We start from the raw sequence: 23,957 nt of genomic DNA, 5'->3' as shown, positions 1-23,957 counted from the left end.
GTATGGGTCTTCATGACATCTAAATATCCCAGTTCCTTTCACTGGATGACTCTAACTTAGTAAAGGGCTACAGAGCTAGTTACTGACCGAGTTCACAACTGACCAAAAACAGTGACAAAACAATTCAGCAAGAAAGAACAGTTAGCCACTGCATTTACACAAACAGTAAATTCAAGAAATACAAATGCGTGAACTTAAAGAATCACCTCAATGGAGGACAGGTTCAATAAGCTACAACATTGAGTAACAAGATATGTGATGCTGTTCAACTAACCCTGTGCTTGGGGATACTTTCTTCTATCTCCATTCAGAAAGAAAAGTGTATCTTATAAATGTCCGTGTCCAGTTGCAGGTGGTTCTCCAAAAACCAGACACAATTCAGAATTATATTAAATCCATGTTTTGCCTCTTGCATGTGTGTAGATCTTTGTTTTGGTCGAGCTGTCATCTACTTCTTAATTTGGCCTTATGAAAACTTCCTGTTCCTGCAAAGATGTTGTGAAGGACACAGTGGAGTAGGCTGGTGGGTTTTCAGTAAGTGTAGGGTCGATGGTAGGGTATTTGTTGATTTCTTTCTTTTTTTCCCCATGTTTTTTTCAAGCAATGTATAAGGGAGTTATACTCCAGTCTAGTAGGTGGCAGTAATGAAACATTTATTAGATGCCAACCACTCTTAAACATCATCAAAGAAGAAAGATGTTGGGAAATGTAAGAGTCTGACAGCTAAATTGGCTAGGGAACTTATCACTCTGTGCAAAAAGTGGATTTAATATCATTCTGAATTTTCTCTGGTTTTGGAAGGACCACATGCAACTGGACACAGACAGTTATAAACTATTGATAAGTTACACATTTCTTCTAAATTGAGAATGAAGAAAGAATCACCAAGCACAGGTTCCTTCTGTGCAAAGCTGTAATAAAGATATGCAGTGCTTGACTTGGACTAAAATAGGTGCTGGAACTCATTTTGGATGCCGGTACTGTTTACATTTAGCTGCATGAGCTCTATAATAATTTTCTGCTAATATTCTATAAGAGGAACAAGAGCTCCAGCAGTAGAACATTTGAGGTGCTGGTACTCGGCTTCGGTGAACTCCTGCCCGAGTCAAGCACTGGCGATATGGAGCATCATATATCCCGTTACAATTCTGTATCTAGGGTTCAATATACTGCTTGTACCCCCATCAACATCTCTCCAAAAACAAAAAATGAACTGCAAACAAGACATTACTGCAGTGGCATAACTTGTTAAGGGATACATATACTGTACAATTTGAATAAACAAACACTGATACAGAGAAACAAGCATACCTTATGAACAAATTTGACCACACACAAAACAATTGCTTAAGACAGCATGGTCCCCAAAATGGTTCCTACCCTGTCACACTAGAAACGTTTTATTGTATGATTACTTGAGGTTAAATATCTTATTCATTAGTAGAATAGTAGGACATCACTATGTTAGAAAAAAATATATATCTAACCTTTATTTAACTAGGCAAGTCAGTTAAGAACAAATCCTTCTTTACAATGACGGCCTACCCCGGCCAAACACTAACTGACGACACTGGGCCAATTGTGCACCGCCCTATGGGACTCCCAATCATGGCCAGTTGTGATACAGCCTGGAATTGAACCAGGGTCTGTAGTGACACCTCTAGCACTGAGATGCAGTCCCTTAGACCGCTGCGCCACTCAGGAGCCCAAACTGCTGCTATTAGTCTAAGAAATCCCAAACAGAAGTGTATGCTGGAACCATAGAATTAGGAATGAGGATCTTTATGGCTGGAACAATGATCGGGGTCGTTTTACATGGCCTGGTGCCCCGATAGGTGGAGTGTGGGTCATTTTAGACCACTCCATTGGTCCATAAGGGACATTTCCACTGACCCAGGCCATGCCAATTGAACTCCACCAGGGAGGGGGTTAGAAAGCGGTGAGGGAGGAGCGCCCTTCTTAAATGGAACTGTAATCTGCGCCACTCGATCATGTTGTCAAAAAGCCATCATCCAGAAATATATAACATCTCTTTTCCATAAAATAAATGTGAGAATTTTCAAACTAGTTTTCATTGGAAAGGCAGATAACTGTTTTTATCAAAAGCCATCACTTTTGCATGTGAAAGCAGTAAACACTGAATCCTGCACATTACTACACATGCTTAATTATGTCACATCACCGGCACCTGGCTCATGTTAGGGTGGCAGCCCGGTTTCAAATCGAATGCCATCAACTTTCAGCCAGTGCAAAACATGCCTACATGGGTGCCCGGGTGAGACTAATCGAACCCCCACCCCGGGGGGATCTCGGGAGCACATGTAGGTGGATTTTGCACCGGATGAAAGTTGATTGCATTTGATTTGAACCGGGCTTGCCTCCCAGACCTAAGCCAGGTGTCCTGCTCAAAGCCCACTGCGAAGTCTGCTCAAAACAAAAGTGACGTAATTAAGCATGTGTAGTAATTACTAGGGTTCTGTGTTTTCCCAATGGATTGCTTTTGATAAAAAACACTTTATCTGCCTTCCTAATGAAAAATAGTCAGACAATTCTAACATTTATTTTATGGAAAAGAGATGTATCTTTCTGGACGATGAAACCATGCTGCCTTGTTGACAAAAGGGCCGACAGGCACATATTACTGTTCGATTTGAGAAGGGCGCTCCTCCCTCCCTGCTTTCGCCCACTGACGTAATGGGCCATAGACCGGTGTCCCGTGGTTGGGCATAATCGTATCCGCCCAGTGTTGTAGGAAGCAACCATTGGAGGAAACACGTCCGCACAGGGCAGGGATGGGCAACTTTGATGTTGGTGGGGGCCACAAATAATCTGAAGTCATCACGAGGGGCTGTAGTTGCCCCCCAGATAGATAAAGAAAAATGTTGTGTAAATTCTACACTTTTGCCATGGGGTGTGGAGAAGATGTTGCTGTTTTAAAGCTATTTTGCTGCAATTCCACACATTTAGCCATGGGGCGCAGAGAAGATTTAGCAACTTTATAACTAAATTTATGCACATTTTGAAGTTGTATGTTTAATTTCATGCAATTATACTTAGTTGCCATGGGGCAGAGAGGAAGTAAGCGGTTTTACAGCAAATTTCCTGCTATTCTACATATTATGCCATAGGGTGGAGAGAGTGAAACTGACTAACAAATCAATGGGGGCTCTAATTCGACCTTGATTACTACAAGTTTAGATAGCTGGCTAATTTACCAATCTATAAATGTTTAGCTGCCATGGGCTAATCAGTGACTGACATAAGAGAAAAACTGTTGACACACAAACAAATTTTAAAATTGCATATTGTGTATTCTACTATTCTACCTCGCAACAGTAAATTGAGTCCCCATCCCTGGCCAATGGAGACTAGAGTCACAGAGGAAGAGGGGAAGTGAAAGCGATAACCGTCCAAAATCTGTCTTCTCCAGAAAGTGGCGTAATTGTGGCGTTTTTTAAATGGAGGTCTATGAGAGAGTGTCGAATTTGGTTAACAAAAAAATGAATGGCTTATTTGCTACTTGTGGCTTATTTGACCAAATAGAAGTTTCCTAATGATTAGGTTGTTACGAGCGTATTGATATAAGACGATAAAACACGTTATATAGGAGTTGTGCCATCTCGTCAGTGGTTATCACAGCCACAAAGTCATAACTCCCGCCTATTTCTACAGTTTCTCTTCTTAAAATATGATTTTAAACATAACCTTAACCACACTGGTAAATTTATGCATGTCCCTAACCTTGAATTTAAATTTAAAATGTGATTTTTTGTTTTCATAAATATTTACGATATAGCCAAGTTTAACTTTTGGCTGTGGTAACTAGTGGAAAGTTTTGCACACGAGTATTTTTCACCTTTATTTAACCAGGTAGGCTAGTTGAGAACAAGTTCTCATGTATCTGTCCTCACATTGTCTAGAATGGTCTTGCCTCCTCCATACTGCCTTCCATTGTTGAATAAACTTATTTTCATTGTTAGAGCGAACACTAGAGTATGTGGTTAATATAAATAATCCGTGCTAAAGTGCACGGGAATTAAAATTAAGCACACCCATAGTGTGCTCGTAAATTCATTATGAGGTGCCAGAGAGCGGGTGTTCGTCAATCCAGAGCGTTGTCCGATTGTCCATTGGTAAATTCGGAGCATTCAGAGCGCATACTGGACACTAGTCGAGGAGTAAGGTTGATCCGAGCGTTCTAACCTCACAATGGCAGTCAAGCAACCAAGCTAACATTGGCTAGCTTGCTAGCTACTTCAAGACACAAATGAGAGAATAATTCACTCTGACCATTTTACTCTCCCGTGCAGAAGTGGTTTAGGCTGTTTCATGTTATCCAGAGCGTTGGTGACTGTAACTGTGCTGCTGACAACAATTTAATAACGTTTTTTTGCCGACGTTTACCGACACCGGTCATTTTCAACGGGTGTTGAGCATTCGTAAATTCATAATTTATTCTACACTTTGACACACTCAGACGAGAGTGCTCTGAAGACGGACTAGATGGGCAGAGTGAATTTACGAACGCACTCCCAGTAGCCAGTACCACTTGGTACTCTGTATTGCGAACACCCAATCAGCTAGCGTCAACAACTGACAAGAAACCAATCGTTGAATGACTTTATAATCTGTGGGCGGTTATACTCCATGTTTTGCAGGAAGTTGAACCCTCGCTGTGCAGTAAAAACAACAATATACGACACGTCTAATTTCAATAACGTTTAACCTATTTTTTCATATTAATGCGTTGTAAAGGCAAGTCTGAACTTCATCCAACTTTTGTGTGCTTTGTCTCACGTTGTGTTTCCAGGTAGATGTGAGCTTTTAGTCGTTTTACATGGCCTGGTGCCCCGATAGGTGGAGTGTGGGTCATTTTAGACCACTCCATTGGTCCATAAGGGACATTTCCACTGACCCAGGCCATGCCAATTGAACTCCACCAGGGAGGGGGTTAGAAAGCGGTGAGGGAGGAGCGCCCTTCTTAAATGGAACTGTAATCTGCGCCACTCGATCATGTTGTCAAAAAGCCATCATCCAGAAATATATAACATCTCTTTTCCATAAAATAAATGTGAGAATTTTCAAACTAGTTTTCATTGGAAAGGCAGATAACTGTTTTTATCAAAAGCCATCACTTTTGCATGTGAAAGCAGTAAACACTGAATCCTGCACATTACTACACATGCTTAATTATGTCACATCACCGGCACCTGGCTCATGTTAGGGTGGCAGCCCGGTTTCAAATCGAATGCCATCAACTTTCAGCCAGTGCAAAACATGCCTACATGGGTGCCCGGGTGAGACTAATCGAACCCCCACCCCGGGGGGATCTCGGGAGCACATGTAGGTGGATTTTGCACCGGATGAAAGTTGATTGCATTTGATTTGAACCGGGCTTGCCTCCCAGACCTAAGCCAGGTGTCCTGCTCAAAGCCCACTGCGAAGTCTGCTCAAAACAAAAGTGACGTAATTAAGCATGTGTAGTAATTACTAGGGTTCTGTGTTTTCCCAATGGATTGCTTTTGATAAAAAACACTTTATCTGCCTTCCTAATGAAAAATAGTCAGACAATTCTAACATTTATTTTATGGAAAAGAGATGTATCTTTCTGGACGATGAAACCATGCTGCCTTGTTGACAAAAGGGCCGACAGGCACATATTACTGTTCGATTTGAGAAGGGCGCTCCTCCCTCCCTGCTTTCGCCCACTGACGTAATGGGCCATAGACCGGTGTCCCGTGGTTGGGCATAATCGTATCCGCCCAGTGTTGTAGGAAGCAACCATTGGAGGAAACACGTCCGCACAGGGCAGGGATGGGCAACTTTGATGTTGGTGGGGGCCACAAATAATCTGAAGTCATCACGAGGGGCTGTAGTTGCCCCCCAGATAGATAAAGAAAAATGTTGTGTAAATTCTACACTTTTGCCATGGGGTGTGGAGAAGATGTTGCTGTTTTAAAGCTATTTTGCTGCAATTCCACACATTTAGCCATGGGGCGCAGAGAAGATTTAGCAACTTTATAACTAAATTTATGCACATTTTGAAGTTGTATGTTTAATTTCATGCAATTATACTTAGTTGCCATGGGGCAGAGAGGAAGTAAGCGGTTTTACAGCAAATTTCCTGCTATTCTACATATTATGCCATAGGGTGGAGAGAGTGAAACTGACTAACAAATCAATGGGGGCTCTAATTCGACCTTGATTACTACAAGTTTAGATAGCTGGCTAATTTACCAATCTATAAATGTTTAGCTGCCATGGGCTAATCAGTGACTGACATAAGAGAAAAACTGTTGACACACAAACAAATTTTAAAATTGCATATTGTGTATTCTACTATTCTACCTCGCAACAGTAAATTGAGTCCCCATCCCTGGCCAATGGAGACTAGAGTCACAGAGGAAGAGGGGAAGTGAAAGCGATAACCGTCCAAAATCTGTCTTCTCCAGAAAGTGGCGTAATTGTGGCGTTTTTTAAATGGAGGTCTATGAGAGAGTGTCGAATTTGGTTAACAAAAAAATGAATGGCTTATTTGCTACTTGTGGCTTATTTGACCAAATAGAAGTTTCCTAATGATTAGGTTGTTACGAGCGTATTGATATAAGACGATAAAACACGTTATATAGGAGTTGTGCCATCTCGTCAGTGGTTATCACAGCCACAAAGTCATAACTCCCGCCTATTTCTACAGTTTCTCTTCTTAAAATATGATTTTAAACATAACCTTAACCACACTGGTAAATTTATGCATGTCCCTAACCTTGAATTTAAATTTAAAATGTGATTTTTTGTTTTCATAAATATTTACGATATAGCCAAGTTTAACTTTTGGCTGTGGTAACTAGTGGAAAGTTTTGCACACGAGTATTTTTCACCTTTATTTAACCAGGTAGGCTAGTTGAGAACAAGTTCTCATGTATCTGTCCTCACATTGTCTAGAATGGTCTTGCCTCCTCCATACTGCCTTCCATTGTTGAATAAACTTATTTTCATTGTTAGAGCGAACACTAGAGTATGTGGTTAATATAAATAATCCGTGCTAAAGTGCACGGGAATTAAAATTAAGCACACCCATAGTGTGCTCGTAAATTCATTATGAGGTGCCAGAGAGCGGGTGTTCGTCAATCCAGAGCGTTGTCCGATTGTCCATTGGTAAATTCGGAGCATTCAGAGCGCATACTGGACACTAGTCGAGGAGTAAGGTTGATCCGAGCGTTCTAACCTCACAATGGCAGTCAAGCAACCAAGCTAACATTGGCTAGCTTGCTAGCTACTTCAAGACACAAATGAGAGAATAATTCACTCTGACCATTTTACTCTCCCGTGCAGAAGTGGTTTAGGCTGTTTCATGTTATCCAGAGCGTTGGTGACTGTAACTGTGCTGCTGACAACAATTTAATAACGTTTTTTTGCCGACGTTTACCGACACCGGTCATTTTCAACGGGTGTTGAGCATTCGTAAATTCATAATTTATTCTACACTTTGACACACTCAGACGAGAGTGCTCTGAAGACGGACTAGATGGGCAGAGTGAATTTACGAACGCACTCCCAGTAGCCAGTACCACTTGGTACTCTGTATTGCGAACACCCAATCAGCTAGCGTCAACAACTGACAAGAAACCAATCGTTGAATGACTTTATAATCTGTGGGCGGTTATACTCCATGTTTTGCAGGAAGTTGAACCCTCGCTGTGCAGTAAAAACAACAATATACGACACGTCTAATTTCAATAACGTTTAACCTATTTTTTCATATTAATGCGTTGTAAAGGCAAGTCTGAACTTCATCCAACTTTTGTGTGCTTTGTCTCACGTTGTGTTTCCAGGTAGATGTGAGCTTTTAGCAAGTTACAAGTTAGCTGTAGCAGCTAACGTTAGCCACCATCACGAGACCGTCAAGTCAGTGGTGTCCCATGCGTGGAGCTCTGTGTTACTAATAGGGTGTTATTTGTGTCTACAAAACTTCTCGTTTCTTCGGATTGATAGAGTTGGGTGTAACCGAAAGGTTTATTAACATGTGTTCTTGGTAACATGCATTCGGTGTGCCTTCTTTAGCTTGTTCATCATGAAGAATAAAACATACAAACTTGTGGTGCACAAGAAAGGCTTTGGAGGCAGTGGTGAGTGAATTCCTTTCAGTGACGGTGTAAAACGGTTCACAGTGTTTTATCATGTGTTGGGTGAAATTAATGCTGTTTTGTCGTTGACAATAACCCCTCCTTATACACAGATGATGAGCTTGTGGTGAACCCCAAGGTGTTCCCTCAAGTTTCCCTTGGGGACATAATTGAGATTGCACACCCCACAGATGAATACAGGTGAGCATGCCAAGAAGTTATCTTTTGCCTGGGTCTATATGTTGGTCCAAAGTTATGATAGATTCTCCTCATTTCCAACAGCCCTCTCTTGCTGCAGGTGAAGAGTCTCAAAGAAGACCTCCAGAAAGGTAAAGCATGACGAATTTCCTCCAGTTTTAGAGGAAGCCCCTATAGAACCTAGCTAGTGAACTGATCAATATCCTATTTGATTGTAAGTGACATGCACAAGGAACGCTCATCAGTAAATCTGTAGCCTAAATACAATGCATTCATCCTCTCCTCCAGAGACAATCAGTGTGGACCAGACTGTGGCGCAAGCCTTCAAACTCCGGGCATACCAGGATGTCATTGTAAACATTGTGGATCCAAAGGTGTTTTTTCTATGAATCATATTTCCAATAGTATTTGATTGAATTACAGTATTCAAGCTGATTTTTAAAGCGAGCTCATGCTGTATATGGATTTCTGTGTTAGGATGTAACTCTGGACCTCGTAGAGCTCACGTTCAAAGACCAATACATTGGAAGGGGAGACATGTGGCGACTGAAGAAGAGTTTGGTGAGAGGGAGTCTGTTTGAATACCTCTGTATATGCTGTTGGTGTTTTGTTAAGGTAGCCTACTTCTTGAATCTGTGCCTATTAGAACTTCATTAACATTATATTTATCTTAGGTGAGTACCTGTGCTTATGTGACCCAGAAAGTGGAATTTGCAGGGATCAGGTATGCAATACATTCTTAACACATTAATAATAATAAATATGTTATTTCATGTGTAAATATGTTTTATGTTATTATGTCCCTTACTGTCCCTTACGTTGTATCCTGTCTCTGTTACCCTCAGAGCCCAGGCCAGTGAGTTATGGGTGAAAGGAGAGAAGGTCACATGTGGCTACATCAGTGAAGACACCAGGGTAAGCAATGTCACTTTCAAAAGTAACTGTCTATTAAGATATTGCAGGACACTGTATGTAGTTACTAAATATGTTCTCCAGTCTCCCTACGATAGAGTGCCTTTCATATTTGTGGTGTTTAATGCAGGTGGTGTTCAGGTCGACCTCTGCCATGGTGTACATCTTCATCCAGATGAGCTGCGAAATGTGGGACTTTGATATCTACGGTTAGTTTCTCTTCTATCCCAGGTTATCAGGTGTTGGTATTGTTGAGTGTGTGAGATTGAGGCTGTGTTTCTTCTGTCTTGAGTGAGTGAGTGGGTGGTTTACTGAGATTGGCATTGAGCAGTGAGCCCTGTAGTTTGTCAATGAGGAGGAAAATAAAGTTTTCATTTGTTTTCAGGGGATCTCTACTTTGAGAAAGCAGTCAGTGGTTTTTTGTCTGATCTTTTTGCCAAATGGAAGGTTTGTGACTTACGTTCTGTGTTACACTTGCAATGCTTAAACCATTAATTAAACTTAATCAACACATTTCTAGGCATTAAACCAGGAGTGGGCAACTCCAGTCCTCAAGGGCCTGATTGGTGTCACACTTGTTCTCCATCCCTAGCAAACACAGCTGATTAATAAAATTGCATTTTAAACTGAAGATCATGGTTAGGTGATTATTGGAGTTGGGTGTGTTAGCTGGAACTGGGGCAATGACACCAATCAGGCCCTCGAGGACTGGAATTGCCCACCCCTGCATTAAACAATGCAGTTCTAAAGGTATTTATCCCAGTGAGATTTTGTTGACTTTTTCAGGAGAGGTATTGCAGCCATGAAGTGACAGTGGTGCTTTTCTCACGCACTTTCTACAACGCTAAAACCTTGGGTGAGCCCTTTTATTTCTGTTTTCATGAGACATCAGGAATATCACATGCTAGCTATTATTAGATTAAATGTTCTGTTTTTCTTCCCGTCTTCTGTAGAGGAGTTTCCTGAGATATTGAGAGGTTCCATCAGACAGGACCACGAGGGACGTTTCTATGAAGATTTCTATAGGTTTACTGTCTTCCAGCCTCATTGTCTATTTCAATTATATTTTCACAATGTCCGTTTTTGTATGTCTACTTATTTCTAGTTTTAGTTACCAGTTGGAACTTTTTTCCTCATCTGTCAACGGTCTGACTGACTCATGGTGTTTCTCTTGTTGTGTCTTTGTAGGGTAGTGGCTCAGACTGAGAGACGTGATGAGTGGACCTCTCTACTGGTCACCATCAAGAAGCTTTTCATCCAGTATCCTGTCTTGGTGCGGCTAAAAGAAGCGGGTAATGAATCAGACACAACTTTGTACATTTAACGTCATGAGCAGGGCACTTGAACGTTACCATATTATGTATGTTTACTTGTGTACATGTGGTTATTTTTGTGATAGTTGGTTTCCCCTCCGGCCATAACTCTACTGCTGCTCAGGGGAATTACCTTGAGGCCATTAACCTGTCTTTCAACGGTGAGTGCGTCATCTACTCATTATTTTGTGTGATTCTCAGTGTTCATATTGAGCCACATATTATCTTGTCTCCTTATGACTTTCAAAAATACGGTCCTGTGCCTTTTACAGTCTTTGACAAGCACTACATCAACCGCAACTTTGACCGCACCGGTCAGATGTCTGTGGTCATCACCCCGGGGGTGGGCGTGTTTGAAGTGGACCGACTGCTCATGATCCTAACCAAGCAGCGCATGATTGACAATGGTAGGAAGTTATAACAACAGTAATAGGATGAACAGTCATACAGTGCCTTCGGAAAGTATTCAGATCCCTTAACTTTTTCCACACTTCGCTACATTACAGCCTTATTTTAATCCTCAGCAATCTACACACAATACCCCATAATGACAAAGTGAAAACAGGTTTTGAAATGTTTTGCTAATTTATACAAAGAAAAAAAACAACACACAAAGGTATTTACATAAGTATTCAGACCCTTTCCTATGCTACTCGAAATTGAGCTCAGGTGCATCCTGTTTCCATTGATCATCCTTGAGATGTTTCTACAACTTGATTGGAGTCCACCTGTGGTACATTTAATTGATTGGACATGATTTGGGAAGGCACACACCTGTCTATATAAGGTCCCACAATTGACAGTGCATGTCAGAGCAAAAACTAAGCTCCCAGACAGGATTGTGTCTAGGCTCAGATTTGGGGAAGGGTACCAAAGCATTTCTGCAGCATTGAAGGTCCCCAAGAACACAGTGGCCTCCATCATTCTTAAACCACTAAGACTCTTCCTATAGCTGGCCGGCCGGCTAAACTGTGCAATCAGATGAGAAGGGCCTTGGTCAGGGAGGTAACCAAGAACCCGATGGTCACTCTGACAGAGCTCCAGAGTTCTTCTGTGGCGATGGGAGAACCTTCCAGAAGGACAACCATCTCTGAAGCCCTCCACCAATCAGGCCTTTATGGTAGAGTGGCCAGACGGAAGCCACTCCTCAGTAAAAGGCACATGACAGCCCGCTTGGAGTTTGCCAAAAGGCACCTAAAGGACTCTCAGACCATAAGAAACAAGATTCTCTGTTCTGATGAAACCAAGATTCAACTCTTTGGCCTGAATGCCAAGCGTCACGTCTGGAGGAAACCTGGCACCATCCCCACGGTGAAGCATAGTGGTGGCAGCATCAGGCTGTGGCGGTGTTTCTCAGAGGCAGGGACTGAGAGACTAGTCAGGATCGAGGAAAAGATGAAAGGAGCAGAGATCCTTGTTGAAAACCTGCTCCAGAGTGCTCAGGTCCTTAGAATGGGCTGAAGGTTCACCTTCCAACAGGACAATGACCCTAAGCACACAGCCAAGACAATGCAGGAGTGACTTTAGGACAAGTCTCTGAATGTCCTTGAGTGGCCCAGCCAGTGGCCGGACTTGAACCCGATCAAACATCTCTGGAGAGACCCGAAAATAGCTTTGCAAAATAGCTGTGCAGCGACGCTCCCCATCCAACCTGACAGAGCTTGAGAGGGTCTGTAGAGAAGAATGGGAGAAACTCCCCAAATAAAGGCGTGCGTCATACCCAAGAAGATTCATTGCTGTAATTGCGGCCAAAGGTGCTTCCACAAAGTACTGAGTAAAGGGTCTGACTACTTATGTAAATGTGATATTTCTGTGTTTTGATTTTTTTTATACATTTGTGAAACTGTATAAAAACCTGCTTTTGCTTTGTCATTATGGGATATTGGGTGTAGATTAATGAAAGAAAAAAAATGCAATCAATTTTAGAACAAGGCTGTAACCTAACAAAATGTGGAATGAGTCAAGGGGTCTGAATACTTTCCGAAAGCACTGTACATTGTTGATGCTCATAAATGATTTGCTATTAGAAGGTGATAGGACTAAAGTGATTTTTCTGACATCTGTTTTCCTTTGCCAGGTATCGGTGTAGACTTGGTGTGTATGGGAGAGCAGCCACTTCATGCAGTGCCTCTATTTAAGGTGAGACGGACTGAACCCAAATATAAGCTCAGAGGTTAAAGTTCTCCATCACTGCAACGGATTTCTGTAATATGGATGACGCATGAGGGTTTTAATAAACAATTGTATTTTCTATTATTATTATTATTTATTTTTAAAGCTCCAGCCACACTTGAACATCTAAAACTAGAAAGTTTGGAGAAATGATAATGGCCCTATATGTTTTCAAATAATTGCCATTTTTCTGGCCCGCAAATCAATTCTGACAAAGAAATCTGTCGTAAAAACAACTGTGCGACCCAACTGGACTTACGTTTTAGTCATGGATACATTTTTTTCTTGAAACCCTGGAAATGCCTCAATCTTCATTATGACCAAATGATTTGGACTTGAGTCGATGTGCAGCATACCTGTTTTAACGGCTTTGTGGAAGGGGAACAAATAGTTACTTTGGCGGTGACCTCATCTATTTGAAAACAGATCCTCAAAAATGACTACTTTTTAAAACAATTTAAATACAGGTGCCTGTTTTAATAAAAATCTCATTACTTTTTGAGCAACATTTAATTAGCATACATAATACTTTGGTCAATGCATTTGAATTGCATTGCAATGAGCTGAGTTTTGTAACTACTGTACACAAGGCATAGTTACTGTTCCTTATTCCAATTATGTAATAACTCCATTATTATAAAGCAATTTCCAAAGTCCTATATAACAACTTTGATTTTTTAATAATCACTAAGTTACTACACATGTATAAGAACTTGATGTCAAGTGTTACTGTATTACCTTACTAATTTACTTTTGTCAGTCATTTTGAAGCTGCTAAAATGGTCTACTCTAATGTTGAGGTGATTCCATGTCCTCCATGTATTTAATTCTAGGCTGTAGGCTATATTAATATCTATGAGCCATCCGAACCATGTGTTTTATTATATTCAGACTAATTCAGACTAATTCAACTAACTGTTGTAGTTTTCAAATAACTTTCATATTTTCAATTAGCTTAAAATATGATTTGGTTTTCTGAGACCTGTATTTGAATATCAAAGAAAATAGCTGCCTTTTAGTTGAAACTGTATATAAATTATATTTGACTTTGAGTATTTGAAGAGTTGGTATTTTCAAATAAACTACAAAATATAACTATTTTCTTCCCGGGTTTGATGTGCAGATACAGAATGTCTGTTATTGCTACCGTTTTCTGAGGTATGATTTTCTACTATATGTCACCGTCTTTGTATTGGATTATTACTGTATTTTCCCTGTGATGTTGACAAGCTGCACAACAGGACAGTGCCTGGAGACTCACGACTGGGGGATGACTACAACCTGCCCCACTGGATCAACCACAGGTAAGACCAGACAGACACAGCTTCTGGATAGAGATGGAGGAGGACAGAGGAAGGGTAATATGGGTAAGCGAGGTTCATATATTTCAGGATGGGAGACTGTTGAATATTCCTGGTGAAGAGATGGATGGGTTTTAGAGAAAGGAAGGGATGTTTTTCTAATGTTATCTCTTTCTGTTACCATGACCACAGCTTTTACACATCCAAAAGCCAGAACTCCTGCAGCTGCTTCACTCCTCGCATCAAGCTGGCAGGACGCAAGGTACATATATAGACCTAATCTAGATGCAGCCAATATTTAGAATTTGGCTTACAGCTCACCTGTCATTTATTTTCTCCATTTGTTTGCTTTTAGCTCCATGCAGAAAAATTCAAGAACAACAAAGAGCACAGTAAGAGAGAATGTGTTTATTGATTAATAAACCCCTCTACGATGAACTATCATTCCCTTTTCTTCTCTAACAAACTGTGCCTCTTCTTCATTGCCTCTCAGCTCTTGGGGCTCCGAAGGACGAGAACAGCCTTCCCATCCAGGTGGACTATGATGCCCATGATGCACAGGTGTTCAGACTCCCCGGGCCGTCCCGAGCCCAGAGGAGCACCAACTTCAGGTGCCGCTCAAACACAACCACACATTTATTGCACACTTCCAATAAATAGAGTTAAGAGTAAGGATAGGAGTAACTCAGTGTGACGGTCTTCTAGGGTGGTCCGAGAGAGGGAAGTGAGTGGAAGGAGAAGCTGGGGGTCTGCGGATGTGAGTGGGGTTCTAGGGGGCGGTGTGTCCCCCCCTGTCCGCTCTTGTGGGCCTGACGAGCAGCGGAGCCTGGCCTCTGATGACAGCCTGGGCAGGGTGTCCAACATCCTGCTGATCCCTCGTCTGCCCCCAGCCCAGTACGGAGAAGTCAGCAGCTCCCTGGGCTACACCAGCACCAGAGGTACCAGGAATAAACCCCTTGTATAAGTGATTAGTGTGATGTTTAATCGTGAGGGTGTGGTATCGATTAATGTGCTGAGTAGCCATAAGTGTTTATTTCAACTGTGCTAATGTTTCTGTCTGTCTCTCTGTGTCTGTCTCTCTCTCTCAGAGTTGTTGGAGAAGATGATGGAATCTCAGCGGGACTCCAGTGCTCCGGGGAGGTTCACTGTGGGGAGTGCTGAGTCCACCCTCCATGTGCGCCCAGGGGGCTACACCCCTCAGAGGGCCCTCATTAACCCCTTCGCCCCCTCACGCATGCCCATGAAGCTCACCTCCAACCGCAGGCGCTGGATGCACACCTTCCCTGTGGGTGAGGACACAAACACAGACACACACCATCATCCACTTCGAATTAAACACAGACTGAAACCCGCTAGTTGAAACTTTTTCTGTGTCTCCGAATCCGCATCAGCCAATTAAAATCTTTCACGTAGTTCTCGTGATAGAACGCTGAATATTAGCTTTTCCCTTAAAATAACATGGCACATTTAGCTCTGTTCTGACAACACCAGCTGGGCATGATTGTTTTCTGTAATTCTGCATCGACCAATTACAAATGTTGACGTAGTTGGACTTGATATAATTTTTGTCATAAGAGTGTCCTTAACAGAGGTCAAACGGCAACATCTGCGAAATCAAACACGCAAAATGTCAACTGGATGATTAGCTCACAGTGAAGCGAGCCTGGCTCCTGGTCATTTTAGCTGTTTGCGGCAAGTTCGAATCCCGGGTGAGATACAGTATGTTTTTCCTTTGAAATGTAGATTTATTGTGTGTTGCGAAGGGAAGTGCATCCAACACATTGAAAATTAAGATTAAGAATACATTTAATAAGGAGCTGTATCTTTCTTCAGCCTTGTAGACAAGCTCTGCTAATAATCAAGTGCATTATTTGAATCGAGCATCGAGGACCAGCAGTGAAATGTTTTGTCCTTTAGCAAAAAAGCTTGGATGTGAGGGAGCCTCGAACCCGCGGTTACTGTACCCTGCAAATTCACTGTTTAGCGGCGTATGCCACCTGGCAGTGATTGTAGTGGAGGTACATGACAGCTATTTGACAAGACCATGAGGCTCTTTGATGGACGATAAACTCAAATGTTGTATAGACCGCCTTGATCTTTTTCCCGTAAAAGCATATAAATGTTTGTAAAACAGATAAGGAAAAACGTGGGGTTTTGTCATTTCTTATTATTTTTTTATTTTATTTTATTCTAACGTTAGTATCTACAGTGGGGCAAAAAAGTATTTAGTCAGCCACCAATTGTGCAAGTTCTCCCACTTAAAAAGATGAGAGAGGCCTGTAATTTTCATCATAGGTACACTTCAACTATGACAGACAAAATGAGAAAAAAATATCCAGAAAATCACATTGTAGGATTTTTTATGAATTTATTTGCAAATTATGGTGGAAAATAAGTATTTGGTCAATAACAAAAGTTTATCTCAATACTTTGTTATATACCCTTTGTTGGCAATGACAGAGGTCAACGTTTTCTGTAAGTCTTCACGGTTTTCACACACTGTTGCTGGTATTTTGGCCCATTCCTCCATGCAGATCTCCTCTAGAGCAGTGACGTTTTGGGGCTGTTGCTGGGAAACACAGACTTTCAACTCTCTCCAAAGATTTTCTATGTGGTTGAGATCTGGAGACTGGCTAGACCACTCCAGGACCTTGAAATGCTTCTTACGAAGCAACTCCTTTGTTGCCCGGGTGGTGTGTTTGGGATCATTGTCATGCTGAAAGACCCAGCCACGTTTCATCTTCAATGTCCTTGCTGATGGAAGGAGGTTTTCACTCCAAATCTCACGATACATGGCCCCATTCATTCTTTCCTTTACACGGATAAGTCGTCCTGGTCCCTTTGCAGAAAAACAGCCCCAAAGCATGATGTCTCCACCCCCATGCTTCATAGTAGGTATGGTGTTCTTTGGATGCAACTCAGCATTCTTTGTCCTCCAAACACGACGAGTTGAGTTTTTAACAAAAAGTTATATTTTGGTTTCATCTGACCATATGACATTCTCCCAATCTTCTTCTGGATCATCCAAATGCTCTCTAGCAAACTTCAGACGGGCCTGGACATGTACTGGCTTAAGCAGGGGGACACCGCTGGCACTGCAGGATTTGAGTCAATGGCGGCATAGTGTGTTACTGATGGTAGGCTTTGTTACTTTGGTCCCAGCTCTCTGCAGGTCATTCACTAGGTCCCCCCGTGTGGTTCTGGGATTTTTGCTCACCGTTCTTGTGATCATTTTGGCCCCATGGGGTGAGATCTTGTGTGGAGCCCCAGATCGAGGGAGATTATCAGTGGTCTTGTATGTCTTCCATTTCCTAATAATTGCTCCCACAGTTGATTTCTTCAAACCAAGCTGCTTACCTATTGCAGATTCAGTCTTCCCAGCCTGGTGCAGGTCTACAATTTTGTTTCTGGTGTCCTTTGACAGCTCTTTGGTCTTGGCCATAGTGGAGTTTGGAGTGTGACTGTTTGAGGTTGTGGACAGGTGTCTTTTATACAGATAACAAGTTCAAACAGGTGCCATTAATACAGGTAACAAGTGGAGGACAGAGGAGCCTCTTAAAGAAGAAGTTACAGGTCTGTGAGAGCCAGAAATCTTGCTTGTTTGTAGGTGACCAAATACTTATTTTCCACCATCATTTGCAAATAAATTCATTAAAAATCCTACAATGTGATTTTCTGGATATTTTTTTCTCATTTTGTCTGTCATAGTTGAAGTGTACCTATGATGAAAATTACAGGCCTCTCTCATCTTTTTAAGTGGGAGAACTTGCACAATTGGTGGCTGACTAAATACTTTTTTGCCCCACTGTAATTCAAGGATGTATCATGCAATATTGACACACTACACTTATGACCGACCAAGTGAAACAAAAGTAACATTTGGAGGTTTAAAGTATCTCTGGTGGCCAAGTTAACCTATTTTAAGAAATGCCATTGGGTTGGTGGATATATAGTCTAAGATCTTTGATAGGCTGATGTGGAATTTGATACAGGAAATAATCACTGCCACCTGGTTAGGTTAGCATAGGGCTAAATGTGCGAGGTTATGTAATGGGAACAGCTAACATGTAGCATTTTAGCACGTCTAACTACATTGCCGATTCTAATTGGCTGATGATCATTTTGAGACAAAAATACAAAATAGAAGTATCAGTGCACCATAAGCACAGGGCAGTCATGATGCTACAGGTACAATGCGTACGTTCCAGTACAGGACATCTTTCACGAGGAATGTAATTAATGTGTCATGGATGTGTTCCAGGTCCGTCAGGAGAGGCCATCCAGATCCACCACCAGACCAGACAGAACATGGCTGAATTGCAGGGCAGCGAGCAGAGAGACCCCGCCCACACCTCCGCCGAGCTCCTGGAACTGGCCTATCATGAGGCCACTGGCAGGTTAGACACGCCCCAGGGGGAAGGTCATGCCTCTTTCTTTAAATGTAATTATAGTTGTCTATTGATTATTTCCCCCCCTGTGGACTGTGTGTTCAGACGGACAGCCTCAGAGAGACGACAGGCAGGAGAAAATGGGCTGTACTCCAGCGGAGGGATGGAGGAGTATACTCATGGCAGCCCAGCCAGCAGCAACAGCACTGGTACACACACACACACACACACACGCTAGTGCATCTGACTCACTATATAAGCATTGTATACATCACACACTAACCCTGCCAACTATCTTTTCTCTTAATGTTGTATGGTTGATGGTCACGCTGTTGGTTTTAATGCTGATAATGTTTGTGCAGGAACACCGGTAAACCGTGGCTCCTCGTTGGAGGAATTTTCCTCTGGCAGTCCGGATCCAAGTGAGTCTGTGCTGCCCTAAGAAAGAAAACACACTCACTACACAGACACACTTGACACAGTCACACACATGTCATGTACACAATATCCTATCAGTTTGGTTGTGAACATTGCCTGACAGCCGAACTGATCATTCGAATAAGCCCTCACATGATGAAATGAGAGCTTATTCAACTGAACCCCTGATTGGCTGAATTCTCCGTTCGGTGTCTGTCTGTGAGGGAAAGACTAGGGTTCATAAAGGGTCACACGTTTTTGGGTCATGCATTTACCCCCCCTCTCTCTAACGTCCTTCTCTCTACCTCTGAGTATCTCTCACTTCCATTCTGTATCTTCCAGCTTCTCTAGCTCTTTCTCCATTTTCTCCCTCAGGCTTCACACCTCTCTCCTCAATGTATCTCCTATCTTTTACTCTATCATACATAATAATATTAGAGTCTCTGCTCTCAAGTGTATGTGCTTAATTAGCCTCTTCCAGGTGTGTGTGTGTGTGACTCCTGACTGTCTGCATGGGTGGCCGGTGGCCTAGGGGTTAAGAGCGTTGGACCAGTAACCGAAAGGTTCGAGTCCCCGAGCTGACTAGGTGACAAATCTGTCTGTGCCCTTGAGCAAGGCACTTAACCCTAATTGCTCTGGATAAGAGCATCTGCTAAATGACTAAAATGTAAACGCATGAGTTTCCTGTCCATTTTTCTGTGGCATGTGTAGTGTGTTTGTTTTGCATGTACTGTGTGTGTGTTTGTATGAGCCATATATGCGTGCATGTTGTAATCACACTGCTGATGAGATCACTGCTTATCACATGCTTATCACATCATCACAGATTGCCAGGTCGATTGTCACAGAGCCTCAATCTCCTGCATGTGTTGATCAGAGCTCCACTTCTGTCAGTGACACTGGAATCATCATCATCAGGTGTAATGAAGGCAATGAGAATAACCCTCTGCTCTTTTTTCCTTCCCCCTCTTTTCTCTCTCTTTCTCTACTTTTTATTTTTGTTTGTTTCTGTCTGTCGTTGGCTGTGTTTTTCCCGCGCCACTCTTTTTATCATTCCAACCTGTATCTTTGTTCCACACTTTCCCCTCCTACTTTATCAACCACCTCTGCACACCTTCCTTTCATTCCAAATGTATTTCTCTCTTTTACTTGTCCTTTTCCTATTTCCTTACCTCCTCCTACACAAAATGCACCCTGTTGGGTGGTATGTGTGTTTTCGACGGGGCACTTGTTTGTTTTTGTCTGTCTCTGTGTTGTATGTATGTATGTATGTATGTATGTATGTATGTATGTATGTATGTATGGTATTTTTGTCTGGTTGGCTCCGTGTGTGTGGCGGGGGTTCCCCTGAAGCCCTGCTGCTGTCTGCCCCCCCGACAGTGCCTAGCTTCTGTTGCACGGTGGGGGTAGACTGGAAGTCTCTGACCACACCCGCCTGTCTGCCTCTCACCACTGACTACTTCCCTGAATGGCAGACCCTGCAGAACGACTACACTGAGGGCTGCTACGACCTGCTGCCACACACTGACCTGGAGAGGTACAGGAAACATGTTTGTTTTACTATCCTTGTGGGAGCCAAACAATTGAAAATCCTATTTTCCCTAACCCCAAACCTATCCCCTAACTGTAAGCCTATTTGGAACCCTAATCCTAAAATAGCCTTTTCCTTGTGGGGACTGGTGAAATGTCCCCTCTTGTCCAAATGTTCTACTGGTCAAAACAAGGATAGTAAAACCAAAAATACACACACACACACACGCGCTGTAGAACGACTACACTGAGGGCTGGTACAACATGCTGCCACACACTAACCTGGAGGGGTAGAAAATGTAACACGGGGAGTACACACACACACCTCACGTAGTATACAAAATGACTACTGCAACACTGACTGACTGCATGGTCTACTGAGAAATATATAGCAACTAATTGATCAACAGGTACATGCAGCTGTTTCAGATGCTCCACCCCTCTCACCCTGTCTCTCTCTGTCTCAGGCGGGATGATGAGGCCCCGGTGATGAGTGCCCCTCAGGTGTTTGAGGAGTTTATCTGTCAGCGGCTGATGCAGGGCTACCAGATCATTGTCCAACCTAACAAAAGGAAACCCCAGCCTGCTGTGGCCCCGCCCCTCAGCAGTAGTCCACTCTACACCAGAGGTGTTCTATACTGTCTCTGTCCGGGCGTGTGGCTCAGCTCTGACACAGTTACCTAATAACACCACAGTCACAGTTAGCTACTGACTGACACTGTTAACTTAGAGAGGCTAATGAGTCTGTTATACGGCATATTCACTTGCATAATTTAATAATTTGGTAAATTACAGTAATCTCAATTTGGACCAAGTGCAGTCATTTACCCTCTGTCTCTCTCCTCCTCCTTCTCAGGGCTGGTCTCTCGGCGCAGGCCAGAAGAGGAGGAGAGTCTGTACTGGCTCAGTATGGGCCGTACCTTCCATAAAGTCTGCCTGAAGGATAAAATCATCACTGTTACCCGCTACCTTCCGAAGTAAGTCTCCAGCCTTACATTAGATCCATACTCTCAGCTAATCATCAGACTGTACTGTTTGCATGTCACTCACCTGGTGTGTGTGTGTGTGTGTGTGTGTGTGTGTGTGTGTGTGTGTGTGTGTGTGTGTCAGGTACCCGTATGAGTCGGCCCAGATCCAGTACACCTACAGTCTGTGTCCCCCTCACTCTGACGCCCACTTCCTGTCCTGCTGGGTGGAGTTTGGTCACGAGAGACTGGAGGAGTACAAGTGGAACTACCTGGACCAGTACATCTGCTCTGCTGGCTCTGAGGACTTCAGGTACCTATGCTCAGCAAACACACAGTCACATACGGAGCCATGTTCAGCCCCAGGGAAGGCTTTAACACATTAATTTGGACCCCTTTCTGTTGTAAAAGAGTTTGCCATAGCCAGCACTGAGTGTACAGAGTCAACTATACTGAACAGAAATATAAATGCAACATAAGGTAATCAGTCAATTGAAATAAATATATTAGGCCCTAATCTATAGATTTCACATGACTGGGCAGGGGTGCAGCCATGTGTGGGCCTGGCAGAGCATAGGTCCACCCACTTGGGATCCAGGCTCACCCACTGGGGAGAAATACATTTGTTCCCACAAAAGGGCTTTATTACAGACATAAATACTCCTCAGTTTTATCAGCTGTCCAGGTGGCTGGTCTCAGATGATCCCGCAGGTTATGAAACTGGATGTGAAGGTCCTGGGGTGGTGTGGTTACACGTGGTCTGCGGTTGTGAGGCTGGTTGGAAGTACTGCCAAATTCTCAAACGACGTTGGAAGCAGCTTATGGTAGAGAAATTAACATTAAATTATCTGACAACAGCTCTGGTGGACATTCCTGCAGTCAGAATGCTAATTGCACTTTCCCTCAGTAATCTGGAATCGTGTTTGACAAAACTGCACATTTTAGAGTGGTGTTTTAATGTCCCCAGCACAAGGTGCACCTGTGTAATGATCATGCTGTTTTATCATCTTCTTGATATGCTTGGCATAGGACAAATGCTCATTAACAGGAATGTAAACTAATTTGTGCACAACATTTGAGAGTTAAGATTTCAGTGTGTATGGAACATTTCTGGGATTTTTTATTTCACCTCGTGAAACATGTAACCAAAACGAGTGGCGCAGCAGTCAAAGGGACTGTATCTTAGTCCTTGAGGTGTCACTACAGACACCCTGGTTCGATTCCAGGCTGTATCACATCCGGCCGTGATTGGGAGTCCCATAGGGCGGCGCACAATTGGCCCAGCGCTGTCCGGGTTTGCCCGGGGTAGGCCGTCATTGTAAATAAGAATTTGTACTTAACTGGCTTGCCTAGTTAAATAAAGGTTAAATGTAAAAAATAAAAAATAATGTACGTGTTGCATTTATATTTTTGTTCAGTGTGTATGTATGTATGTCACACTTCCAAATAACTCTTATTTCTACCGGCCGTGTGCCTTAGTTTGATAGACTCTCTGAAGTTCTGGCGGACCCGCTTCCTGCTGCTGCCGGCCGGGGGGGCTAGACGTGTGGCGGACGGGGAGGGGCACTGGGACGTTTACGGGGAGGGAGTGGGCACGGTGGCGGGCAGAGAGGGCATGACGGGCACCGGGGACTGGGCCCTGCTGGATGGCTTCATCCGCTTCCTGGAGGGACTCAACCGCATCCGCAGACGCCACCGCTCTGACAGGATCATCAGGGTAACACCCTAAAACACTGTCTTACTCATTTCAGAAGGCTAAAAAAAATGCAGTCTTGCAAACCCAGCTAAGAGAGAAACTGACTGCCAGGAACAATGATCCTATACCAATGTTGTTGTCTTGAGCTGTTTTAAGCTTCCTGTCGTACTGTCTTCCCCTCTCATTCTGTCTGTAGAAAGGACCGGCAATGAAGGGTTTGCAGGTGACTGGTCCTCTCTCTGCCTACCCTCCGGAGCCTGTAGCGCCCCCCCTGGGCAAGAAAGGCACCTCCGCTTTATCAGCTCTCCTGGAGTTGGAGCAGAACCAAAAGTGAGTGTAGTTGTCCTGTCTGTGTCCTTTCAATGGAACCTTGTGTGTTTCCAAATAATTAGAAGCACAGGGTATCTGACATTGATGCTACCGTTCTTACAATGAGGATGCATTTCCTGTCTGTAGGACTCTAGAGGAGCAGCAACAACAGGGGAAACCCTCAGCTGCCACCAGTGAGTCTTCCACTGTCACCATGACCACTACATATGTGGACAGCCCTCGCAAGGTGGGTGTCTTTGTGTGGTTTTGGGAAGGAACACAATGATCAAGGGCTTTCTGTCTTGGGTAAAAGGGAGCTCAATTTCTGGCCTGGGTAAAAGGGATCTCAATTTCTGGCCTGGGTAAAAGGGATCTCAATTTCTGGCCTGGGTTAAAGGGATCTCAATTTCTGGCCTGGGTAAAAGGGATCTCAATTTCTGGCCTGGGTAAAAGGGAGCTCAATTTCTGGCCTGGGTAAAAGGTAGCTCAATTTCTGGCCTGGGTAAAAGGGAGCTCAATTTCTGGCCTGGGTAAAAGGGAGCTCCATTTCTGGCCTGGGTAAAAGGGAGCTCCATTTCTGGCCTGGGTAAAAGGGAGCTCCATTTCTGGCCTGGGTAAAAGGGAGCTCCATTT

General features: G+C 43.2%; 1 protein-coding gene across 37 annotated transcripts in view; it reads left to right on the top strand.

Annotated features, from left to right (window-relative positions):
• Positions 1 to 7,105: 7,105 nt before the first annotated feature.
• Positions 7,106 to 23,957, top strand: part of depdc5 (DEP domain containing 5, GATOR1 subcomplex subunit) — a 29,923-nt gene continuing 13,071 nt past the window's right edge. For 8 of the 37 annotated variants that reach the window (XR_016496008.1, XM_090234627.1, XM_090234623.1 and 5 more), the window contains exons 1-32: positions 7,640 to 7,777; positions 8,062 to 8,126; positions 8,237 to 8,324; positions 8,406 to 8,452; positions 8,610 to 8,695; positions 8,799 to 8,882; positions 8,996 to 9,045; positions 9,167 to 9,236; positions 9,364 to 9,442; positions 9,619 to 9,680; positions 10,020 to 10,089; positions 10,187 to 10,259; positions 10,422 to 10,525; positions 10,633 to 10,707; positions 10,819 to 10,953; positions 12,624 to 12,685; positions 13,949 to 14,022; positions 14,212 to 14,281; positions 14,375 to 14,411; positions 14,513 to 14,630; positions 14,725 to 14,957; positions 15,108 to 15,308; positions 18,281 to 18,416; positions 18,513 to 18,616; positions 18,770 to 18,829; positions 20,205 to 20,361; positions 20,822 to 20,982; positions 21,211 to 21,331; positions 21,465 to 21,632; positions 22,799 to 23,036; positions 23,212 to 23,345; positions 23,472 to 23,571. Coding sequence is in view for 27 of the 37 variants with exons in the window: in XM_090234627.1 (XP_090090753.1) it covers positions 8,072 to 8,126; positions 8,237 to 8,324; positions 8,406 to 8,452; positions 8,610 to 8,695; positions 8,799 to 8,882; positions 8,996 to 9,045; positions 9,167 to 9,236; positions 9,364 to 9,442; positions 9,619 to 9,680; positions 10,020 to 10,089; positions 10,187 to 10,259; positions 10,422 to 10,525; positions 10,633 to 10,707; positions 10,819 to 10,953; positions 12,624 to 12,685; positions 13,949 to 14,022; positions 14,212 to 14,281; positions 14,375 to 14,411; positions 14,513 to 14,630; positions 14,725 to 14,957; positions 15,108 to 15,308; positions 18,281 to 18,416; positions 18,513 to 18,616; positions 18,770 to 18,829; positions 20,205 to 20,361; positions 20,822 to 20,982; positions 21,211 to 21,331; positions 21,465 to 21,632; positions 22,799 to 23,036; positions 23,212 to 23,345; positions 23,472 to 23,571 (3,252 nt within the window). In the remaining 10 variants the exon portion in view is untranslated. Of the gene's footprint in view, positions 8,127 to 8,236; positions 8,325 to 8,405; positions 8,453 to 8,609; positions 8,696 to 8,798; positions 8,883 to 8,995; positions 9,046 to 9,166; positions 9,237 to 9,363; positions 9,443 to 9,618; positions 9,681 to 10,019; positions 10,090 to 10,186; positions 10,260 to 10,421; positions 10,526 to 10,632; positions 10,708 to 10,818; positions 10,954 to 12,623; positions 12,686 to 13,948; positions 14,023 to 14,211; positions 14,282 to 14,374; positions 14,412 to 14,512; positions 14,631 to 14,724; positions 14,958 to 15,107; positions 15,309 to 18,280; positions 18,417 to 18,512; positions 18,617 to 18,769; positions 18,830 to 20,177; positions 20,362 to 20,821; positions 20,983 to 21,210; positions 21,332 to 21,464; positions 21,633 to 22,798; positions 23,037 to 23,211; positions 23,346 to 23,471; positions 23,572 to 23,957 lie in introns of all 37 variants that reach the window. The other 29 variants (XR_016496002.1, XM_090234625.1, XM_090234618.1 and 26 more) reach the window with 8 other exon arrangements.

Source organism: Oncorhynchus mykiss, chromosome 5 (assembly GCF_057628025.1).
Source record: "Oncorhynchus mykiss isolate SJ-2025 chromosome 5, ASM5762802v1, whole genome shotgun sequence".
Taxonomy (NCBI): domain Eukaryota; kingdom Metazoa; phylum Chordata; class Actinopteri; order Salmoniformes; family Salmonidae; genus Oncorhynchus; species Oncorhynchus mykiss.
Note: the sequence above shows the minus strand (reverse complement) of the source record. Positions and strands in the feature narration are given on the sequence as shown.